This window comes from Chanodichthys erythropterus, chromosome 4 (assembly GCF_024489055.1).
Source record: "Chanodichthys erythropterus isolate Z2021 chromosome 4, ASM2448905v1, whole genome shotgun sequence".
Classification (NCBI taxonomy): Eukaryota; Metazoa; Chordata; class Actinopteri; order Cypriniformes; family Xenocyprididae; genus Chanodichthys; species Chanodichthys erythropterus.
Genome location: NC_090224.1, coordinates 17052501 through 17072770, shown reverse-complemented (window position 1 = coordinate 17072770; position 20270 = coordinate 17052501). Strand labels below are relative to the sequence as shown.

At 36.3% G+C, this 20270-nt stretch overlaps 3 protein-coding genes across 14 annotated transcripts in view; 2 read left to right on the top strand and 1 right to left on the bottom strand.

Moving 5' to 3' along the window:
• LOC137018528 (DBH-like monooxygenase protein 2 homolog) lies at positions 1–11681 on the top strand. Its single transcript, XM_067383196.1, has 13 exons — positions 1–270; positions 806–952; positions 2430–2582; positions 2762–2845; positions 2936–3091; positions 3225–3327; positions 3422–3588; positions 3677–3765; positions 10257–10353; positions 10564–10623; positions 10712–10842; positions 10931–11039; positions 11122–11681. Exons 1-13 carry the CDS (start codon positions 4–6, stop codon positions 11260–11262), a joined length of 1704 nt encoding a protein of 567 aa, XP_067239297.1. The 5' UTR covers positions 1–3; the 3' UTR covers positions 11263–11681.
• A 295-nt stretch (positions 11682–11976) lies between these two features.
• On the top strand, positions 11977–13899 carry dusp23a (dual specificity phosphatase 23a). Its single transcript, XM_067383197.1, has 2 exons — positions 11977–12393; positions 13617–13899. The coding sequence occupies exons 1-2, from the start codon at positions 12118–12120 to the stop codon at positions 13812–13814; spliced, it is 474 nt and encodes a 157-aa protein (XP_067239298.1). The 5' UTR covers positions 11977–12117; the 3' UTR covers positions 13815–13899.
• Positions 13900–15084: 1185 nt separating this feature from the next.
• The window catches only part of afdna (afadin, adherens junction formation factor a), a 125987-nt gene continuing 120801 nt past the window's right edge, over positions 15085–20270 (bottom strand). For all 12 annotated transcript variants that reach the window (XM_067384319.1, XM_067384323.1, XM_067384325.1 and 9 more), the window contains 2 exons: positions 17200–17281; positions 15085–15981 (listed from right to left, as the gene is read on the bottom strand). In XM_067384319.1, the coding sequence (XP_067240420.1) occupies positions 15825–15981; positions 17200–17281 (239 nt within the window). In that variant the 3' untranslated portion in view covers positions 15085–15824. The remainder of the gene's footprint in view (positions 15982–17199; positions 17282–20270) is intronic.

The following is a 20270-nucleotide window of genomic DNA, read 5'->3' as shown; positions in this document are numbered from 1 at the left end:
AACATGGGCCAGTTATCTCTTGTCCTGCTCTTGCTTTCAGCTCAATGGTCCTGCGCTCAGGAAGACCCTCTTTTGCCTTTCTCTGAACACCTGGACCGCGAGCACAATGTGCTGCTGAAGTGGGGCTTTGATGAGATCCGGGGCACCATCTTGTTTGAGCTCACTGTCAACACCAGCGGCTGGGTCGGTTTTGGCTTCAGCCCCAAAGGAGGAATGACTGGAGCCGATATCGTCATTGGAGGAGTTGGACCGAAAGGCAGTTACTTCACGGTAAAGTCAAAGACTGACACTGATGTCAAACTCACAGTGGATACGTTTATATTCTTGATTCTGATTCATATATTTATTTCATATTTAGTTCATATATAATATAAATTCTTATATTTTGGTTTCTTAGTCTTTCACATTATCAAAGACTGAGACTTATTATTGAGACTGAATTATTTAAAAATATAATTTTTTTGAATTTGTAAATAAAACAAATTATTGCGGTACCTTTTATAATAAAATGTAATTTCAGTCTTTCTACTTTAAAGTTGTATGTTTAATCCAACTTGTTACATGCTGTTTCTTTGTAATTAATTGTGAAAATTACTAGAAATTTACTAGACATATATATATATATATATGTCTACAAACATATATATATATTTTTAAATATATAATTTTATATAAACTTAAACATGTCAGTGCTTTGGCCATTTAACTGGATTTTATCCAGTTAGTTGGTTATATGTAAACAAATTATGAAGCAAATATCACACAAATATATGTAAAAATGTGCAAAATTTTTCATGTTATTCAGGACCGTCATGCTGGGGGGAATTCAATGCCAACGGTTGACCAACAACAGAACTACAAACTCCTGTCTCTAAAAGAGTCTGATGGGAAAACAGTCATGAAGTTTCAGAGGTCCATTGAGTCTTGTGATGAAAATGATTTACCCATCACTGTGAGTCCTGGAACACTCTCACACTACCATGTTTTGAAAGACATTAATACTTTTATTCAGCAAGGACGCATTAAATTGATCAAAAGGGACTTTAAAGACATTTATAATGCTACAAAAGATTTCTATTTCAAAAAAATGAATGGTCTTTCTATTCATCAAAGAAAACGTATCACAGTTTCCACTAAAATATTAAGCAGCACAACTGTTTTCAGCTATAATAAAAAAATGTTTCTTGAGCAGCAAATCAGCATGAATGATTTCTGAAGGATCATGTGACACTGAAGACTGGAGTAATGATGCTGAAAATTCAGATTTGAATCGCAGGACTAAATTACATTTTATAATATATAAAAATAGAAAACAGTTATTTTACGCTAAATTAATATTTCACAATCTTACTATATGTTTTTATTGCATTTTTGATCAAGCAAATGCAGCCTTGGTGAGCAGAAGAGATTTCTTTCAAATATCTTACCAACATCATTATTATCTACCTATCAAAATGTAAGAATTGGGGAGTAGTTAAGATTAGAGACTTTAATAATATATCAACATTTTTTAGAGATTAAAATTGTTAAAGTTAAGGTTTTGGTAGTTGAACAAATATCCAAGCAACAAATGATGCAAGAACACGTTCTACCTGACACCTACAGTACAAGGAGCAGGTAGAAAAAAAATACTGTTAGTTGAACTGGTCTAATGATAAACAGAACACCTACTGAATTTGTTATCCCTTTTTCTGCTAAATTACACTTGAGGCATGTGTGCAATCTGCAAATTGTGATGCGGCTACAAAGAAAAGTACTCATAACACCGTTGGTTTCACTCTCCCCTTTTATTAGTACTCATTATCCAGAAAACAATGTAAAAGGAGTTACTACGGCATTGATAAAACCCCCCAAATGTAAGACCTTAAGAGTGCCGTGGGTATCCTCTTTCAGGTACCTTTCACTCTCATACTGGAAATCCACACTGGGACCAGGAAATTTGTACCAATCCTGTTTGTTTAGGGACTGTCAATTGTTCTTAATCTAAAGCTGCTTATGTGATGTACTGTCCAACTGAACTCAGAAACCCTGAAGTCTAGATCTGAACTACTAGCTAAAGAGTGTCTCATTTTTCAGTTCAGATTTTCCAGCTGGTATCTGTGTATGAGGGTGTCCTTTCTTTTGCACATGACTGTATAACATTTAAATTGCAAATAAATTATAATAATATAGTTGATTTGTTCACATAAATTCTGTTGCTCCATCAAAATTCAACAGAAATGTACTTTTTTGACAGTCATGCACCTTTTTTTGTTGAGTTCATCTCAACATTCCTTTCTAAAAATATTAATTCTCAATGTTTCACCATAACAGCGTAGTCTAGAAGTCTAGATCCGAACTACTAGCTAAAGAGTTTCTCATTTTTCAGTTCAGATTTTCCAGCTGCTATCTGTGGATCAGATGTCTGTTTTGTTTTATTGCATGATCAGAATCTTCCCATGAAGCTGATTTATGCGTACGGACAGAGTGATGACATTGTGTACCATAGTAACCGAAGGGGAACGAAGGAGGTGAACCTGTTGAAGTACATGCCTCGTGTCAACCCTCCAAACAGCAAGTATTTCGACATGACTATGGTCAATGTAAGAGATTTTTACTTTTTATTTTGCCTTATTTATTTTAGTCAGTTTCACATCCTGCCTGTTAGAACAAGTGTTTTGGTTATTGAGAAAATGTGCAGGGCTGGGGGTATCCTCCCCCAGGAGAACATTTTTGTGATATCATTAACTTTACATGTTAATGATATTTACGATCATTTCAGTTCACTGTACCAGACAAACAAACCTACTATCACTGCAAAACCATGAAAGCCCCGACTTTTTATCGCAAACAACATATTTATCGTGTGAGTCTATGAATTTCACACACGATCTATCCAGCCATCTGTCACTGATACTCTTCACCGCTGAGTCTGACTTAATTGAATTCTCTACAGATTGAGCCGTTTATCACAAACTTCGACCTTGTGCATCATCTGCTGCTGTACCGCTGCCCGCCGAGTGTGACGGAGCTGTCTGAAGCAGAATGTTACACAACGTTGAAGGCCGACGAGTGTATGGAGAACACTGCAGTGTGGGCAGTTGGCGGAGGGGTCAGTATATGTTCAGAAATCAAACATTTTCATCTCTTGGTTATATTTTCTCATTTTTAAATGACTAATTTGAAACATTTGTGGGTCCTATGAGCGATCAAAAATAAAATAGTTTCATATCCCTTTCTTTCAGGATTTTGAACTCCCCGAGATGGCCGGACTTCCAATTGGAGGAAATGTTGGTGATGTTTTCTACAGGCTTGAAGTGCATTACAACAACCCAAATAAAAGTGCAGGTCAGTCAGTAGAGGTTTACAATGTAAAATATCACACTTTGATGAATATTTAAAGTCTTTTGACATGATTAACAATACTTTCCTCTCTACACAGGTCGAGTTGATAACTCAGGTCTGCGATTCTACTACACATCTGAACTCCGTCAGCATGATGCAGCTGTTCTAGTGACAGGGCTTGTAGTGGCCCCTGGGTACGCCATCCCACCCAAAGCCAAATCTTTCCTCACATACGGCCTGTGTGACACTGCTTATATTCCACAGGTATATATGTATGAGCTTCTCACATTCTCACAATCAAAGGCAGACTCAGCAGATGACTGGATGATCTGTTGTGTTCTGTGCTCTACAGGTTCTGGAGACGCCACATGATCTTCAGGTGTTCTCTGTGATGATGCACACACACTTGGCTGGACGGAAGGTGCGAGTCGGACACTTCAGGTAAATGACTGACTTAAGGTTCATCGGAAAATCAAAATGAAAAATCATTTACTCGCACTCATGTCATTCCAAACCTGTGTGCTTTTCCTTCTTCTGTGGAAGACAGGTGTTAAGTAGAATATTCATGCTGCTTTGTTCCATATAATAATAATAACTTTTATTTGTTTTTATGTAAATGACAAAAAAAAAACAACAACAATTACAATAACATTTTTTTTTTTAAAACATAAAAAGGAATAGCCACCCAAATATGAAAATTATCCCATAATTTACTTACCCTCAATCCATCCTAGGTGTATATGACTTTCTTCTTTCAGCTGAACACAATTGGAGTTATATTAAATAATATCCTGGCTCTTCCCAGCTTTGTAATGGCATTGAATAGTTTTCAAAGCTCCAAAAAGCACATCTATCCATCATAAAAGTAATCCATACGACTCCAGTGGGTTAATAAATGCCTTCTGAAGCGAAGCAATGTGTTTTTGTAAGAAAAATATCCATATCTCTTATAATAAAATCCTCAGATATTTTTTCTTTAAAACTTCTTGTTTTAAATTTCCAATTTGTGACCGGCGTCTAGTTTTCATCTATCCTCTACGCTTCTGCGTTCATGAATTATTCAGGTCAGAGGTCACCCTGGGCTTATTATTCAGCTGCGTTGATGCCATGCTCATTTACTCACTAGTGATGGGAAGTTTGGTTCTTTTCCGCGAACCGGTTCTTTCGGACAGTTCGATTCAATAAACCGGTTGAAAAAAGCGGTTCACTGGTTCTTTTACGCTCCGACGTAATGACGTCATCCGTGATGACGTCGTCTATCGCGGGCCGGGATGAAAAAACTTAACACATTCAAATATAGTCAGTAATCATAATATCAGTCAACTAAAACATTATAATCTGAATTATACAATTTAGTTTTGCATCTAAAGCATCCAAACACATGACATATACAGGCAGTGGTGTGCAAACAAAGTTTTACAGTTATAAAGTGAATAAATTAGTCTTCATCAGAGCAGAAACCATGACCCTCTTACATTACGATTTATTTGTAATTAAATAAACTTACGTTTCGCCAGATTGGCCCCTCATTCGAGTCCTCTCATAGCATCAGTTGTCATAGTTAACCGGTGCTCTGACAGTCTTTACTGTTCGGTAGCTTCAGATCACACGCTGAATCACGCATGCGCAGTATCATCAGCTCATCGGTTCTCAAATCGGACACGTCCAAAAGAAGCGGTTCTTCGGTTGTGTACTGATGATCCGAAAACCGTTGCAACCGATTCTACTCGAGAACGAGATTGAGATTCGAGAACCGCGAGAGCGATTCAAAAGGAGTCGCCAGTTTGCTCTCGCTGTAGTTTGATTACGTCATTTTTTATCTTTATATCACCTTGATTACAAATTAAATAAGCTGTCCATGGATTATTTATGAAACAAATAAATGTTTCCAATCTTTAAAAAAAATTTACTTGAAAGCACAACTACACAACTTTCACTATATTGCTTTTTAAATAATATTAATATAGAAAAATAAATTTGTAGAACTATTTCTGACCATTAGTTTGATCTGTGTACAAAATATTATGTTCATGTTGGCATGTAGTTTATTATGTATTATTATGTACAGTATTATGTACAGTATTTTATGCTAGTAATCTGCTAAGGTGTATTTGGAAAAGCACAATAAACTTTTTGTATTTTGAACTAAATCAAAAATATTTCCAGTAGGTTTCATATCACACTGTCCGATGTTCGACAAAACTTGACTAACGTGCTTTTCGTTCACTTGAAAAGTTAAACGCATGCGCAGTATCATCAGCTCACCGGTTCTCAAATCAGACATGTCCGAAAGAAGCGGTTCTCGGTTATGTACTGATGATCTGAAAACCGCTGCAACCGGTTCTTGACTTGAGAACGAGAACGGTGACAGGCCGTGTATGTTCGTTCGTGTACGCCGCGCATGCGCACTCATATCAGCTGCTCTGCAGCTCGTGCCCATCATCATCAGTTCTCTCTTCACAGCAGGTTAAATCAGTGTACTGTTGGAGTAACTGAATAACTCTAGGATGTTGGTTTATTTCGAGAGGTACTGTCAGGCACGTCAAAAAGTGAGTAACTTTAGTAATTTATGGATTCGTGTTTGCTAACTGGAGATGCGAACTGTTTGGAATGATTCAGACCGATTTGGTGAACTGGTTCAACCGGTTCACTGAAAAGAACCAGTTAAAAAGAACGATTTGTTCGCAAACCGGACATCACTATTACTTACTTATCCAACCACGTAGCCTGAAATCTCATCCCAGTCTCGACACGACTACATACAGGCTCTGCTCGGAGCTTGGGATTACTAGACAACCGCGTTTTGTTCATCGTTCCTGTTGGCACCATTTCTCATTGCTCTGCGTATCACCCTCAGTTATTCCGTCTATCTGGAAGAAATCTTACCTCATTAATTATTGTATCCTGTGATCCGTCTCTGACTAACCTAACTATATACAATGACTGTGCATTACATCCTGTAATTGCGCTGTTTAACTATCGGTCTCTCACGGATAAGACTGTGCTCTGCGTGTTACCAACTGAGAAAAACCTTGACTTCATACTACTCACTGAAACATGGAAAAATATCTCCACCTAAATCTCCTCAATCCCTCTGGATAAAGCTACCTAGCCAAACCTCATTTGACAATTAGTCAAGACTACTGACTTTTATGTGACTTTAACCTTTGGAAATTTCTGGTACATCTGCGATGCTTGTGGTTCTCTTGTATCGTCTGCCCAAATCAATGTATAATTTTTTCAGTGAACAGCATGAACTATTAAGTCTTACCTGTGCCATGTCTCCTTGCTTGGTGATTTCAACACTTGTTAGTGATTGTACAGAATGCTGTGAACTCATGTCAGTGTTTGAATATTTTAATCTTGTACAGCATGTCAGTTTTACTACCCACTCAAAAGGTCACACACTAGACTCCGCACTGCTGGTCTACGTAATGTTTCCATGCTTGGCTCTCAGATTGGACTGTCTGATCACCTCCTTAGGATGAAATCCACCATATTATACCGTAACCTCAATTCTATTCATCCATTACTCTTTTCTGAATCTGTACAAACACATCCCTCTGACATTACTGAACACTGGCATATTTGACATTATCCTTGTCAAATATAATACCTCTGTTTCCACTACCCTTGATATTCACGCCCCCTTAAAAGTAGATACGTCTCCTTGGTTTACCCCTGCACTTTGCGACCTGAAAACTGCTGGTCATCGCCTTGAACACGTTTACAGGAAAACCGGTTTGACCGTGCACCTTACAGCTTCATTTATACAAATCTGCTTTAAATACTGCAAGCTCTAGTTTCTAACTCTACCCTTATTAGTAATGCATCCTCTCAACCTAAAATGACCTCTCCCGCCTATGACCTCTCCTTTCCTCTCTTCTGCTCTCACACCTGGTACTTTCACTGACTCTGACCCTCGAACCGTCTATGAATGTTTCCAATCTGGCTTTCGCACTCTCCGCAGCACTGAGACAGCACTTCATAGGGTTCTCAATTACCCCTTTTCCACTAAGGCAGTTTGAGTGCTGGTTCAGAGCCAGAGCCTAGTTTCAAATCAGTTCTTTGTCTTTCGACACACAAAGCACCAGCTCCGAACCAGAAAAAGTGGTTCGTAAGTAGCACCAAAACATTGCTGGGCTAGAAGTTAGAACCACCTGCGTCAGGGGCTGGGGGCGGGGTTACCGTGACCAACAAGAAACTTGTGACCGCCATTTTTTAAATAGCAGCTAATTGAGCTAATAGCAGCTCGATTGTAATCTCCGTCTATATACAAATTACGGCGAGCCGTGTTTGGATGCCGATGTAGGTTCGCAAAGCCATGAGCATCAACAGTAGTGAAACATCCGCGATTGTTGATAGAAGGCTTGTTCGAGATGCATCGGAGCAGCATCGGGAGCGTTTGTAGAGCATACGACTCCTTGTACTTTTGGATCGTTCTTGCGGACCTTTGATGTCATTCGCCGATCGCTTTGCGAGAAGCTGATGCATCTCAAACGAGCCTGGTGTGTTTGTGTTTGGCGCTGCAGCGCTAGCTTTACTGTGAAATATGAGACGTATACAGTGACGCAAGACCTGGCTCTGCGGTGGCTCTCTAGCCTGTGGAAAGGCAAACTGGTTCTTAGAAGTCTCGTCAGTTGAACCAACTCCGAACTGGCACTAGCACTAGCTCTGAACTAGCACCTGGTTCGTGTTGGTGGAAAGGGGGTAAATGATCTCCTTGTAGCCATTGATTCAGGCTTTATCTGCATTTTAATCCTATTATAACTTTCCTCTGCATTTGACACAATCTCTCACAGTATTTTCATTTCATGAGTATCTGTTCTTGGTATCTCTGGAACTGCCCTATCCTGGTTCACTTCGTACCTCTCTGACCATTGGCATTACATGGTGTTCCCCAGGGCTCTGTTCTTGGGCCTTTACTTTTCATCATCTACATGCTTCCATTTGGTAACATGGCTCTTAACGTCCATTGCTATGCAAATGACACCCAACTTTACATATGTTCTCAAGGCACTGCTCCTTACCCCACCAAATCCATATCAGCTTGTATTGATGACATAAATGCAAAGATGATCAGTAATATTCTCTGATAAAACAGATCTACCTCTTGTTGGTTCTCCTCAAATTACATCCCGTTTCTGTAATATTAATATCGCTGGAGTCTGTGTTTGACCCTTCACCAGTTTAAAAACCTAGGAAAAATCTAGAGCTGCACGATTTATCACAATGCGGAAAATAACATTAAACGTAATTATCGCTTAATTTTTTTTTGCACAGCTTGTCAATGAAGTATGGCTCCAAATGCTAATCCATCTGAAAGCACTGTGAGTTTGAGTCGCTAATAATGTACATCAAACACCTTTCCAGACATGAGTAACATTTATTAACATCTTGTCCAACAAAAGACAACATGGATTTTACCAGGATTTTACCCCCTGGAACACGATTTTTACCCTGAAACGCGAATGAAATGAAAACATTTAATTAACATGTTTTTACTCCAAACTCACTTCATAACGACAGTTGAGCATCCTTTTGGGAGATGATGTGGAAAGTTGAAACCGCTATTTTTTGAAACCGGGTCCCAGAGTGGATAAATTTGAAAACGCTGTCTTTGCGTTTTCATGTGGACGGGGCAATCCGTATATTTTCTGAAACGATGATATCATCATCCCACGTGTCGACCCTAGTCAGACGGCGCTAACAGCACAAAACAGCACCAACAACAGCAATAGCAGACTCTAGATGCTTGTGTTCATGCTGAAGACGATACTGAGCCAAAATAAAGCATTATTTCTTTACTATAGTATGTTTTCAGCACGCAAGGCTTATGCACATGCTCAAAGTCTTCTTAGCTGCTTTAAGTGCATTTATACTACATCATTTTGAGTCAGTGGTTTCTTTTGGACACAGATATTTTTTGAGACAAGGAAAAAAAACCCCATCGGTTTAGGGTAAGCTCCGGCTTTGTGTGGACGTAGCCTTACACAGAATAAGGCAGTCGTGTGTTTATAAGTCATGTTTAATCAATCAAAGCGTTTCAATCTTCTGTTTATTCAGCCTCAGTGATATGACTCGTGTTATCTACTTCTGCGGCAGGGCATATTTTGATTTTTCTGCATGAGAGCGCCCTCTAGCTTTCAGAGGGAGAAGCATTCACTACTGATCACAGAGCCGTACAGCTCTGACAAGCTGCGCATACAATTCATTTCACATTTATTTATATAGCGCTTTTCACGATACATATCATTTCATAGCAGCTTTACAGAGAATGCATGTCAACATCACAATTTCAAGAATGCAGTTAGCAAATAATGTAATAATTTAGGCAATTAATTTTACAATCACTGTTAACAGTTTAACTGAACATAGAAGCAATGAGCTCCTGGAAAAATTAATTACATTAACAATAATTAGGATATAGAAATTGTGCAATGTGCATGTTGATCCAGATGATTGCGATTCAGCCTTCAAAATAATCTCAGCCTTTGTCAAATCGCGTGCGATTTTATCGCGATAACTCATGCAGCCCTAGTATAAACTCTCCTTCCTTCCTTACATTTCCTCACTCACCAACTCTCCAAGTCTTTTACTTCCGTAATTTGGCTTGTTTACATCCGTTTCTAAATATCAATGATGCTGAGACCTTAGTTCATGCTTTCATTACCTTTTCGGCTTGATTACTGTAATTCTCTATGACATACCCAACACAACAATAAATACAATCCAATATATTCAGAACTTTCCTTCAGAAAAGGGTCCTCACATATACCAAAAAAATTCCCACATTACTCTGTTACACGCATGCTTTCGTATTCAATGCAAGATACTTCTTATCACATTCAAAGCCCTCCATGGTCTTTCACTACTCAAAATGTCTAAAGGAAAAAAACAAAACATGTTAAGTATGTTGTTGTCTATTTCAGAGGAGGAAAACAGATCGATTTCTTAGCTGTGGATGAAAACTATGATTTCGAATACCAGGATGTGACAAACTTGGGCAAAACTAAGACCGTGAAATTGGTGAGTGTGAAATGATTTGAATCGTTGTACAACTTAACATTTAGCTTACTTTACAGGGATTTCAATCCTGTATCAAATATATGCGATGCACAATGCCATACATGACACTTATGTTAGTCAAGCCAAAAACTATGGTCTTGCCTTGTCTAAAGAAGGTCTTAAGTAGTAGAAGAGAATTAAGTAGAATAAAACAACCTTTTTCTCTTTCAGGGTGACAAATTGCTGGTGGAGTGCACTTATAATACTGAAAACCGCACCACATTCACATGGGTTGGTACAATATGTAACTTTTCTTTATGCAGCTTCACATTTAAACAACTTCTTTACAGTAAAATGCCATTTTTTTGTCTGCCCACAGGGGGGGTACTCGACTTCAGAAGAGATGTGTTTGGCCTTCCTCTCCTACTACCCAGCTATGAATCTGAGCGGCTGTATGAGCTTCCCTAATGTAACTACTTTAAGATCTGAGATGGGATCACCAAGTCCAATGTAATTCACTTATAAACACTAGTGTCACCCGAATGTGATTCATGAATGCATTTATCCCTAATAATGACTATGGCTTTGATAATTGCAGTGCTTGGCACAACATGATGCACAACATGGCTTGGAATGACACGTCTATCAATCAATACCAACAAACACTGAAGAGAATCGATCAGCTTGTCATGATTGCTGATTCATTTGTAAGTGTCCACACCTCCACAACATGCATCAATCTCTCAGTTTTCTAAGTTGCCTAACACTGTTGTGAATGTGTTTTTCCAGACAAACATATCACGCAACACAGGGACGATTCCTGATCTCAAAGTCATCCCACCTGCACCCTGCATGAGCGGTTGTGCCATCAAAAGTCTTGCTTTGATATCGCTGTTCCTCTGTTTGGCAGTGCAGTGGGCTTCTTTATGAAATGTCCATGCAAAATACTAAACCTGATGCAACCTGTTGTTCTTGCATTGTCTGTGATTAAAAGACAATCAATCTAGATCAGAAGCTCCAGGCAGCTCCACCCTCAAAAAACCCCAGAAAGACACTCCTACAAAATCAGGGAATGTCAAAAGTGTGGTTTTCAGACCTACATCATAATAATTAATAAAAATCTTAAAGGGTAATGAAAAATTCTATATTCAATATGAATTTTTCTAATATATCCTGTTAAATAAACACAATACACAATAAATCTACACTGATATACATTAAATAAATAAATCAATCAATAACATGCATTTATGTTGACATACATTGAGAATTAATTTTAAAAAAAGTTTTATATAACATTTTGCTGTTTGATTACTTGTTTAATTATTTTGTGTTTTGTATTGATGAATTCAAACATGCTTAAAACCTTAATGGCTTTGGTTTTAACGTTTTATAACATGTTTTCAATTTTTTATTTAAAATTTATTGTATTTTTTGTGGAGCAAAGTAGTAAATTGGGCATAACTGTTCTGATATTTAAATGAACAAAAATGCTAAAATTATATTAAAAAACAATAAAGGATTTTTATTGAAATGTACAATTGCTTTTTGTAGCCGAGAAATATTCACTGAAGCAAAAGTGTGACAACTAGCCCCGGTCTCAGCGTCCCATGTTAATTTTTGTTAATATACTTACATAAATCAAGAAGTAGTATCCTGTTATGCAATGCTAGTTTGACAGTCACACTGGACACGCCCTTGCAGCCCGATTCATTCTCCAGGTTAGTGGCTTTATAAAGCTGATGTGAAGAATCAAAGGGCATTACAGCAGCACTTCATCCAAACATGTCTTGCGCTTGCGTCGCTCCACCGAACTTCTCGTGGGTCGAACCTCATAAACTCGCCGGACTGGCCTGTCCTTCAGAAACTCAGCATTATAAGTTCCTGGTGAAGAATGGCATCAAACACCTGGTGTGCTTGACAGAATCAAAACCACCGAAGTATGATACCTGTCCAGAGCTCATCCTGCATCACATCAGCATAGTTGACTTCACGCCACCGAGTCTGGCTCAAATATTGCGATTCCTGAGCATCGTGGAGGAAGCCAATGCTAAAGGGGAGGTGAGGATGAAACACTTTTATGGTGTTTTAATTCGATCACATATCCTATAAAAGTCTACCGCTTCATTTTCAACCAATATCTAGCTATGCAATGTGTTTTTATTACACTTGCAGACAGTACTAATAGTATACTAATTGTGCGAAGGCGTCTTGTTTCCTGTAAGACAAAAGATTTCTTCCGCAAGGGGGCGCAAACACGAGTGTAAAAAAGTATGATCGTTCAAAATTATTACATTTTTTTTTAAAGGTATTTTAAATACAAATTGGATTCCGCTCCAGACGTTTTTAAAGAAAATACTTGTTCAATAATCATAACCAAGCGCCGAGAAAAGAAACGGATGACACGTGACACCGCTTGCACTTACATAGTGTTGCCAAGTCCCCGTTTTTCTTGCGGAATTGTGCTATATTTACAATGTTGCCGCGGGTTGTTTTTAATAACTGCGGGTTGAAGCCACCCCAAATAACATTATATTTAGGCAATGGGATGCGAATTTTACCAGGATTTTACCCCCGGAACACGATTTTTCCCCTGAAACGCGGTTGGGCAAGTTTTGAGAAGCAATCGGGCGGGTTTTGTTGTGGCAACCTGGCAACCCTGGACTTACCTTTTAGATCAAAGAGCTAGTTATATTTTTCCAATTCATGCCCATGTGTAATTGTTTTGTTTTTCTGCAATAAAACATAAATGTAAAAAATATGGGCAACTAACACTGTCAACATCAATTTTATATAATTATAATGCATAAGAGCCTACATTAAACATGTTATAAAAACACATTTACAGTAGGCTACAGTCCAAAAGTTTGGAACTTAAGCCTTAGTGGTTCCAAACTTTTGGACTGTACTGTATATTGTTATAAGAACTACTTCCCCCGGTTTCACAGACAAGTCCCAGACTAAAATGTATGTTTGAGCTGTTTTAACCGAAAGAAACTTGTACTGACATATCTTAAAATATGTCAGTGCCATTGTTTTGTTTCAAGATGTACACCAGTAATGTTATTTTCTAGTGTACTTTTATAAAAGCTACTTAAAAATCACAATTGAACTAAGGCCTAATCCTGGGTTAAGCTAAGCCCTGTCTGTGAAACACTTATCTGTTAAGCTTTATGTAGTGCCCAATGTTAAAATATTGTTATAAGGGTCAACAAAATGTCAAATATTTTCATAAACTCTTGTCAGCCAGATGAAACCTGATTTTGGCCCTTTCTGATCCCCAGGCCGTTGCGGTTCACTGTATGCATGGTCATGGCAGGACAGGGACCATGCTAGCCTGCTACCTGGTGAAAACAAGGAACATCTCCGGTGTGGAAGCCATCAAAGAAATCCGTCGACTTCGAAAAGGGTCCATTGAGACACAAGACCAGGAGAAGGCAGTGATAGAGTTTCAGAAATACATTCAAAACATTAAATCTTGAATGCAATGTGTTAACTGGGTCAATTATGCTTATGTTTGTACTCAGATCTATTGATGTATTGAAAAAAATGCATTAAAGCTCATTCACAACAGCTTGATTTCACCTTTTCTAAATTCATTTTCTGAATTAAAATCTATAGTGATGTTTGAAGGGCCAAGTAGAAAAATTAGTATAACTGTCTTGATATTACAATGAAAAAAGTCCAAATAAAAGGATGAAAATTATTTTAAATATAACATTTTATAATTAAACCCTCAAATATTGTCAGCATATATATTTTTTAAACAGTTCTTACAAAATACAAATAATTTTTCTGCTTTTGTAAAACATGTAGAAACTAAATTCTACTTTTTGTAAAATATTTGCAAAAAAAAAAAAAAAAAAAAAATCGAATATTGAAATATTTTTAAAAATCAAATCTTTTTGTTTAAAATATTGGTTAAAATTATATAAAATAAATATTGTGTAAGCATAATTTCTTAAAATTAGTAAAGTCTTACAAAAGTCAATTTTTCAGATTTTTAAAAAAGAAGATAAATTATTCTTAAAAAGTACAGACAATTTTCAGATTTTTTGTAAAATCGTATTTATTTATGATTTACAAAAGCCTATGTAACAACCATTAAAATGAATCAAATGAATTCATCTTTAACCTAAAATGAAAACACGACTGTGTGTGTATATGTGTCAGTTTATGTTTCTCAAAGTGGCAAAAAAGGAAGGATATTGACATTACCCTTATGCATCATTTGAATTTACAAAGTTTGTGTTCTGTGGAAAATTATTTACACAGGCGCCAACAGGTCTAGACTATGAATGCTTCAAACTGAAGAGACACGACCGTATCCTTGATTTAAATAAACGTCTGCAATACTGAGCTGAGGGAAGCCGTTGAATGCACAATGAAACAGCGCGGAGTGGCCTAGCGTGTCAAAAGACGAGTTTAATTCTCACGTTTGTCACTCATCCATCAAATTTAACCTGCAGATTATCCAGACTTATAAATACAAGCAATCCATCACTATATCAATAAGGTTCAAATAAATACCTGCTAATCAAAAGGCTCTTGCATCTCGTTTATTTAAATCATCTTTTTTTAACATTATGCTACCATCAAACCTGTTTCGCCAACGTCAGAACTGTGGACTACACATCGTCCGGTTCATTTAAACACAAAAAGGAAAATCTGGGAATTAGAAAATTCTAAACATTTTATAAAAGTGGTAAACCTCAGCGCTCTTACGGAATGACAGACTTGCAGATGATGTAGTAAAAATATTCAAGAAAAAAACGACTACATTCTCAAAGGAAAAACTCAATTTCACAAATGGTGCAAACAAGGTTACGAGAGCTCGTTTTGGAGCAAAATCATTTGAATGCAGACACGAAACATGGCGGAAAGGTGCCTGTGTATCCATGAACGCGGAAGAACCAGCCGGAAAAAAAATAAAAATAAACAGTGCGACAAGATAAACGTGAGCCTCCTATATAAGTTTCATTCACACGCTACTGTTGAGCTGTTGAATAATACACCGGGACCGACACGGACCCTGTTCTGTACTGAGAGCTGTTAACATTGGTCTATTATACCGGCACTTACTTTCAAAAAAAAAAAAAAAAAAAAATAGTGGAAAGATGTAGAAAGAGAATAAAATAACGCAATAAAATATCCCACATTACTGCCTATTAAAAAAAATAAAATGAGCAAAGAATGCGTCATTTTTCAATAACATTTCACAAACAAAAATATACCCCCTTCATGTCATTTCAATTTTCTTATTAATATAATTAAACAATTTACAGTGCTTTATTATAATATATCTTTCGAGGGAATTTATGGAATATCTTCTGTTATTGCAGCTAAATGATACTTAACTGTCCAGCTATTCAATAAAACCCAAAAAGAATGTTTGGAAATGACTGGGAAGCCATAGCTGGATGTGTTTTGTGTTTTTTTTTTTTTCCAGGGATGGATCATGTATTGGCATTTAGTCCTGCTTGGGCTCTTCGCTACTGCTTTATGTTCAGTTCGTTCTCCAGTTCCATGAGCTTCCGGGACGCTTTCACTTTATTCGACACTTCCTTTCCCTGTGAGAAGAGTCTCTGGCGCTCCTTAAATGTCAGATTTTCTGGAGCTCCGCCTATTGTGTTCTCCTGATCGGGGCCGCTGCAATTAAAAACAATCATATGTAAGCAATCATATGAGAGAAATAATTCTCACGGAATATAACGATGCTATTATTACTGACCCTCATGTGGAACACAAAAAGAATACAGAGAATAGAATAAAAATTTCATCCATTTTCAGATTTAAATGTGGCATATCAAACTGAATGGAAGCTTGTTTCAGCCATGAAAGAAAAAAAAAAAAAAAAAAATTCTCACAATTCCAACTGTTTTTCTCAGAATTATGAGATATAAACTTGCAAGTAAAAAAGATAATTGCGAATTTTTATCTCAATTATTACTTTTTTCTTGCAATTGCGAGATTACAACACAATTCTGACTTTTATCAGAATTGCAAGTTATAAATTTAGAATTGTGAGAAAAGGTCAGAATTGTGAAGATTTTTTTTTTGTGTGTGTGTGAAGAAATGGTTTCCTCGCAATTGCAAGAAAAAAAAAGGTCAAAATTGTGAGTTATAAACTTGCAATTAAAAAAGATAGTTGCAACTTTTTCACCTCATATTTCTTTTTTTCCTCACAATTGCAAGAGAAAAAAAGTCAGTTTTCTTGAGAAAAAAGTCAGAACTGTGAGATATAATTTTGCATAATTTACAATGCATAAAATTAGTATGTAATTAATTGTAATAGTAGCCGCCTATGTAATTAAAATGAATTTCAATCAATAAAAATATTGTAAAAAAAAAAAAAAAAAAAAAAAAAATCACACATTATTTGTTATTTGTCACATGTAGTAGACCATTTTAATAGGAGGATTTTCCACCCGGCTACCACCGCAAGTATATTTCAAACCTGTGGGAAGCACTGAATATACATCATCTTTTGTGTTCCTCAATAGAAAGATTAAGTTATATAGGTTTGAAATGGCATGAGAGTGAGTAAATGATAAGTGACTTTTCATTTTGGGTAAACTAATCCTTTAACTTTGTCTACAAATATCTCCAAAATTGTTTTGCAATCAAAAACACCATTTAAAGCGTTGATAAATGTCCTAAGTAGATGAGTTCTTCTGTGTTTGGGTGGTGGTTCTACCACACCTAATGCTGTGAGCTCAGAGTTTGAAGAGTTAATGATGTTTGTGGAGGCTTACAGAAATACCACAGCTTATGGTCCAACCCAGGCATGACATCTTCGGTTTATATGCATCATACAAACGTTTTGGGTTTTAAGAAACATTCCAAGTGCATGATTGTGATACTCACCCTTTCGTCCACTTCTCTCGCGGGTCCTTGTAAACTTCTCCTGATCCTAGTCCTGTTGTGTTTCCAGTGTACGAATTAAATCCTGTTTTAATTTTGTCAAATGGTAAAAACAATGTGAAATTGACATGAAATATCAAGAATATAATTTCAAAAGCGATTAGCAAGATAATTGCAAAAGCTGCTGGGCTCATAATGGTGGTGAACTGTGTATGAATATATATGTATAAAGCGCTTTTGAATCGATTAATTGCATCTAACATAAGTTTGTAAATAAATTTATATATGCAGTTTGCAAATATATATATATATATATATATGTATTTACAAACTTATGTTAGATACGATTAATCACGATTAATCGATTGTCAAGCACTTATAAAATTAAAATTTATATATAAATATCCTGTACAATACATAAATTTATTGACTTTAAAACACTACATGCCCATCATAGACCCTTAAATCTGTCTAATACGAATATTGTTCAATTCAACCATACATTGGCCCAGCAACTTCTGTTCTCAAAAGACTCCACAGACCAGAAGCTGAACAGCGAGAGGAAAGCTTGTTTAGTTAGTGTTAAAGCATTCCAAAGCACACCTGACACAAGGTCTGTGGATCACAGGTCAAAGGTGGAGGTCAAGCACCAGCTGCTTCTAAACTTGTCTCGAGTTGAGGAACGTCCGTAAGCAAGACGCTCCCCAGCTCCGCTCAACTGGCCTTTACGGCGACCCCCACCGATGACCTACCGTAGGCGTCATCTGAGGCTCACGTGTCCTTGTGTCTGTCAGGGTGAAGGGACGGTCCGGACTAAACCGGAGAATGCCAGTTTACTTCTAAGCAATGGGGTGCAAGAGCACCACCGCAATCCAAATGCATGTTGACGGTTTCACTGATTGACTGATAATGGAATGAGTTTGGCCGGAGGGAGAAAGACACAAACACATTGACTTGTGAACCAAAAAAAAAAAAAAAAAACCTTCTCCACTGGTGACAACCAAGTACTTCAAGAGCAAAACAGGGCAGCTGGTGGTTTAGCCTACAACAAGTGGCTCGAAAAGCATATAGAAAAAAGAAAAGGCCCAATTAGAGGTGAAAGGTTTTGTTTCTGAGACCAAATGTGTTTTATTTTGTGGTTTGCAATGCAATAAATAATGTCTGTATTTTTTTGTTTGTATGTTTGCACAGAGCTGTTCAGTTTGTACTCATAAAACCTGGAAGACAATGAGCACTGATTCCCTTCAAAACCAAGGGTTTTTGATTTATGAGCAAGCTAAGATCTGTGGTTCACATTACTTTGAGACTTTGTTTTGTTGCATAACATGAATTACAGAGTCAGACCTCAAAAATGAATTCTGAATCCATTGTGTGCTTCAGAAATGCAAGTTGGGACATAAGGACTAAAACAGTTCATCAAACATGAAAACTCACATTTCCTCGTGTGCTTTTGTTATGAAGTCTGTACACTGTCAAAAATGACTCTTTTTAGGAGTACTACTTTTAGGAGTACAACAGCTCGTTGGATATTTTGAAAGTAGTTTATTAAAGAACAGCAATAGTTTTAACATGTAAAAGTTCTAGTTTTAACATTTTAGCAAGTAATATTTCTATATAAATTTCAAGTTCATACAGATGTAAATTTCAACAGTTCTCTCAGTATTTTTTCCTCAAAAAAAAAAAAAAATAAAAAAAAATAAAAAAGGTATCTTTAAGAATTAATTGTATCTTTGAAAAAGATGCTATATATAGAAATAAATATTTTAATTATCATAATTAAAAATAATAAATAAAAATATTTTAATAACAGATGCATATTAATACCTTACAGTAGTAAAAGTACACTTAAGGCATTATTATGAACCTTTCAAGGGTAAATAAGTAAATAACTGCCCCAGTGACAAGCTGCTATACTCCTAAAGGTACAGTTTTTGTACTTTTTTTTTCTCAGAGTGTGTGTGTCTACGTTAGGTACGGCTGTGTGCAAATAATATTGTAGTGAAAAACTTTTAAAGTAATGTTGACCAAACACCTTTTTTTACTCAAATCAAAAAAATGCTTTCTAAAAACCCATTAAATAATTTAGCCTACAAACTGACATCTTGACTGAACAACTCTACAGTAGTATATGGCTGAACAGCAATGTTTTTCCTTTCATCAAATCCTAACAATGCTAAAAAAAAAATTTTTTTTAAACTAAATTTTCTGATTTGTTCATGATCTTCTAGAACAATAAAGCAGAAAAAACATTAAAGGCTGAAAGTCCACAGCTAGTGATCCTTTTTGCTCAGAGACTTGGTTGTTCCAGCAGGCCGGCGCACCTTCTCAGAGAAGGTGATGGGAGGGGCTGTGGAATCCCACGATTCCATGTGGCCCAATGTGAGAGGAAGCAGGGGAGGGTGGGTGGAGCCAAGCAAATGATGATGGCAAACACACATACATATAAAGACAAACTGGACAGAAAGACAGCAGACAAACAGAAGATAAGAGTGAGAACTACAACACAGCTGAAACCAAGCAAAATCAATATTGCATCGATGCTAAATCTGTTACAAAACCTAGTGAGCTGCCTTCTAAGGCGACATATTAATTGAGATGGAACCTCAAAAGTTACTGATTTGAGGCGCTCTACATAGCGACTCAAAAAGATAGCATCTTAATGTAATAATCGAATACACAATTTATATTACACATGAATATTGGTTAAAAAGTGTTCAAGTTAATTAAACAAATCTAATTATATTTTTTCAGTAATCAAAAAACATTTTAAAAAAATTCAATACTTACATTTTAAAATGATTTTATTTTAATTAATTTATTTAAATGTATTATATATAATAATAAAAGTTATTATTATTACTTAAATTATATTTTTAGCAATTAAATATTATAATAAAATAAATATTTAAAGGAATATTATTATTATTAACATTTATTTTAAATGTTAATAATTACAATATGAAATAAATATAATACTAATATTTCTTTAATTGCTGAAAAAAAAAATCAAAAATATAATCTATACTAATAGAATACAGACTATCAAATACATTATTATTATTATAATATGCATT

Bases quoted from the DNA above. Each gene is read 5' to 3' on its own strand.
- LOC137018528 (XM_067383196.1), top strand. From the start codon at position 4: ATGGGCCAGTTATCTCTTGTCCTGCTCTTGCTTTCAGCTCAATGGTCC. The intron at 3,589-3,676 runs GTATATATGTAT...TGTGCTCTACAG, and splicing joins ACACTGCTTATATTCCACAG to GTTCTGGAGACGCCACATGA. The intron at 3,766-10,256 runs GTAAATGACTGA...TGTCTATTTCAG, and splicing joins GTGCGAGTCGGACACTTCAG to AGGAGGAAAACAGATCGATT.
- dusp23a (XM_067383197.1), top strand. From the start codon at position 12,118: ATGTCTTGCGCTTGCGTCGCTCCACCGAACTTCTCGTGGGTCGAACCT. The intron at 12,394-13,616 runs GTGAGGATGAAA...TCTGATCCCCAG, and splicing joins AAGCCAATGCTAAAGGGGAG to GCCGTTGCGGTTCACTGTAT.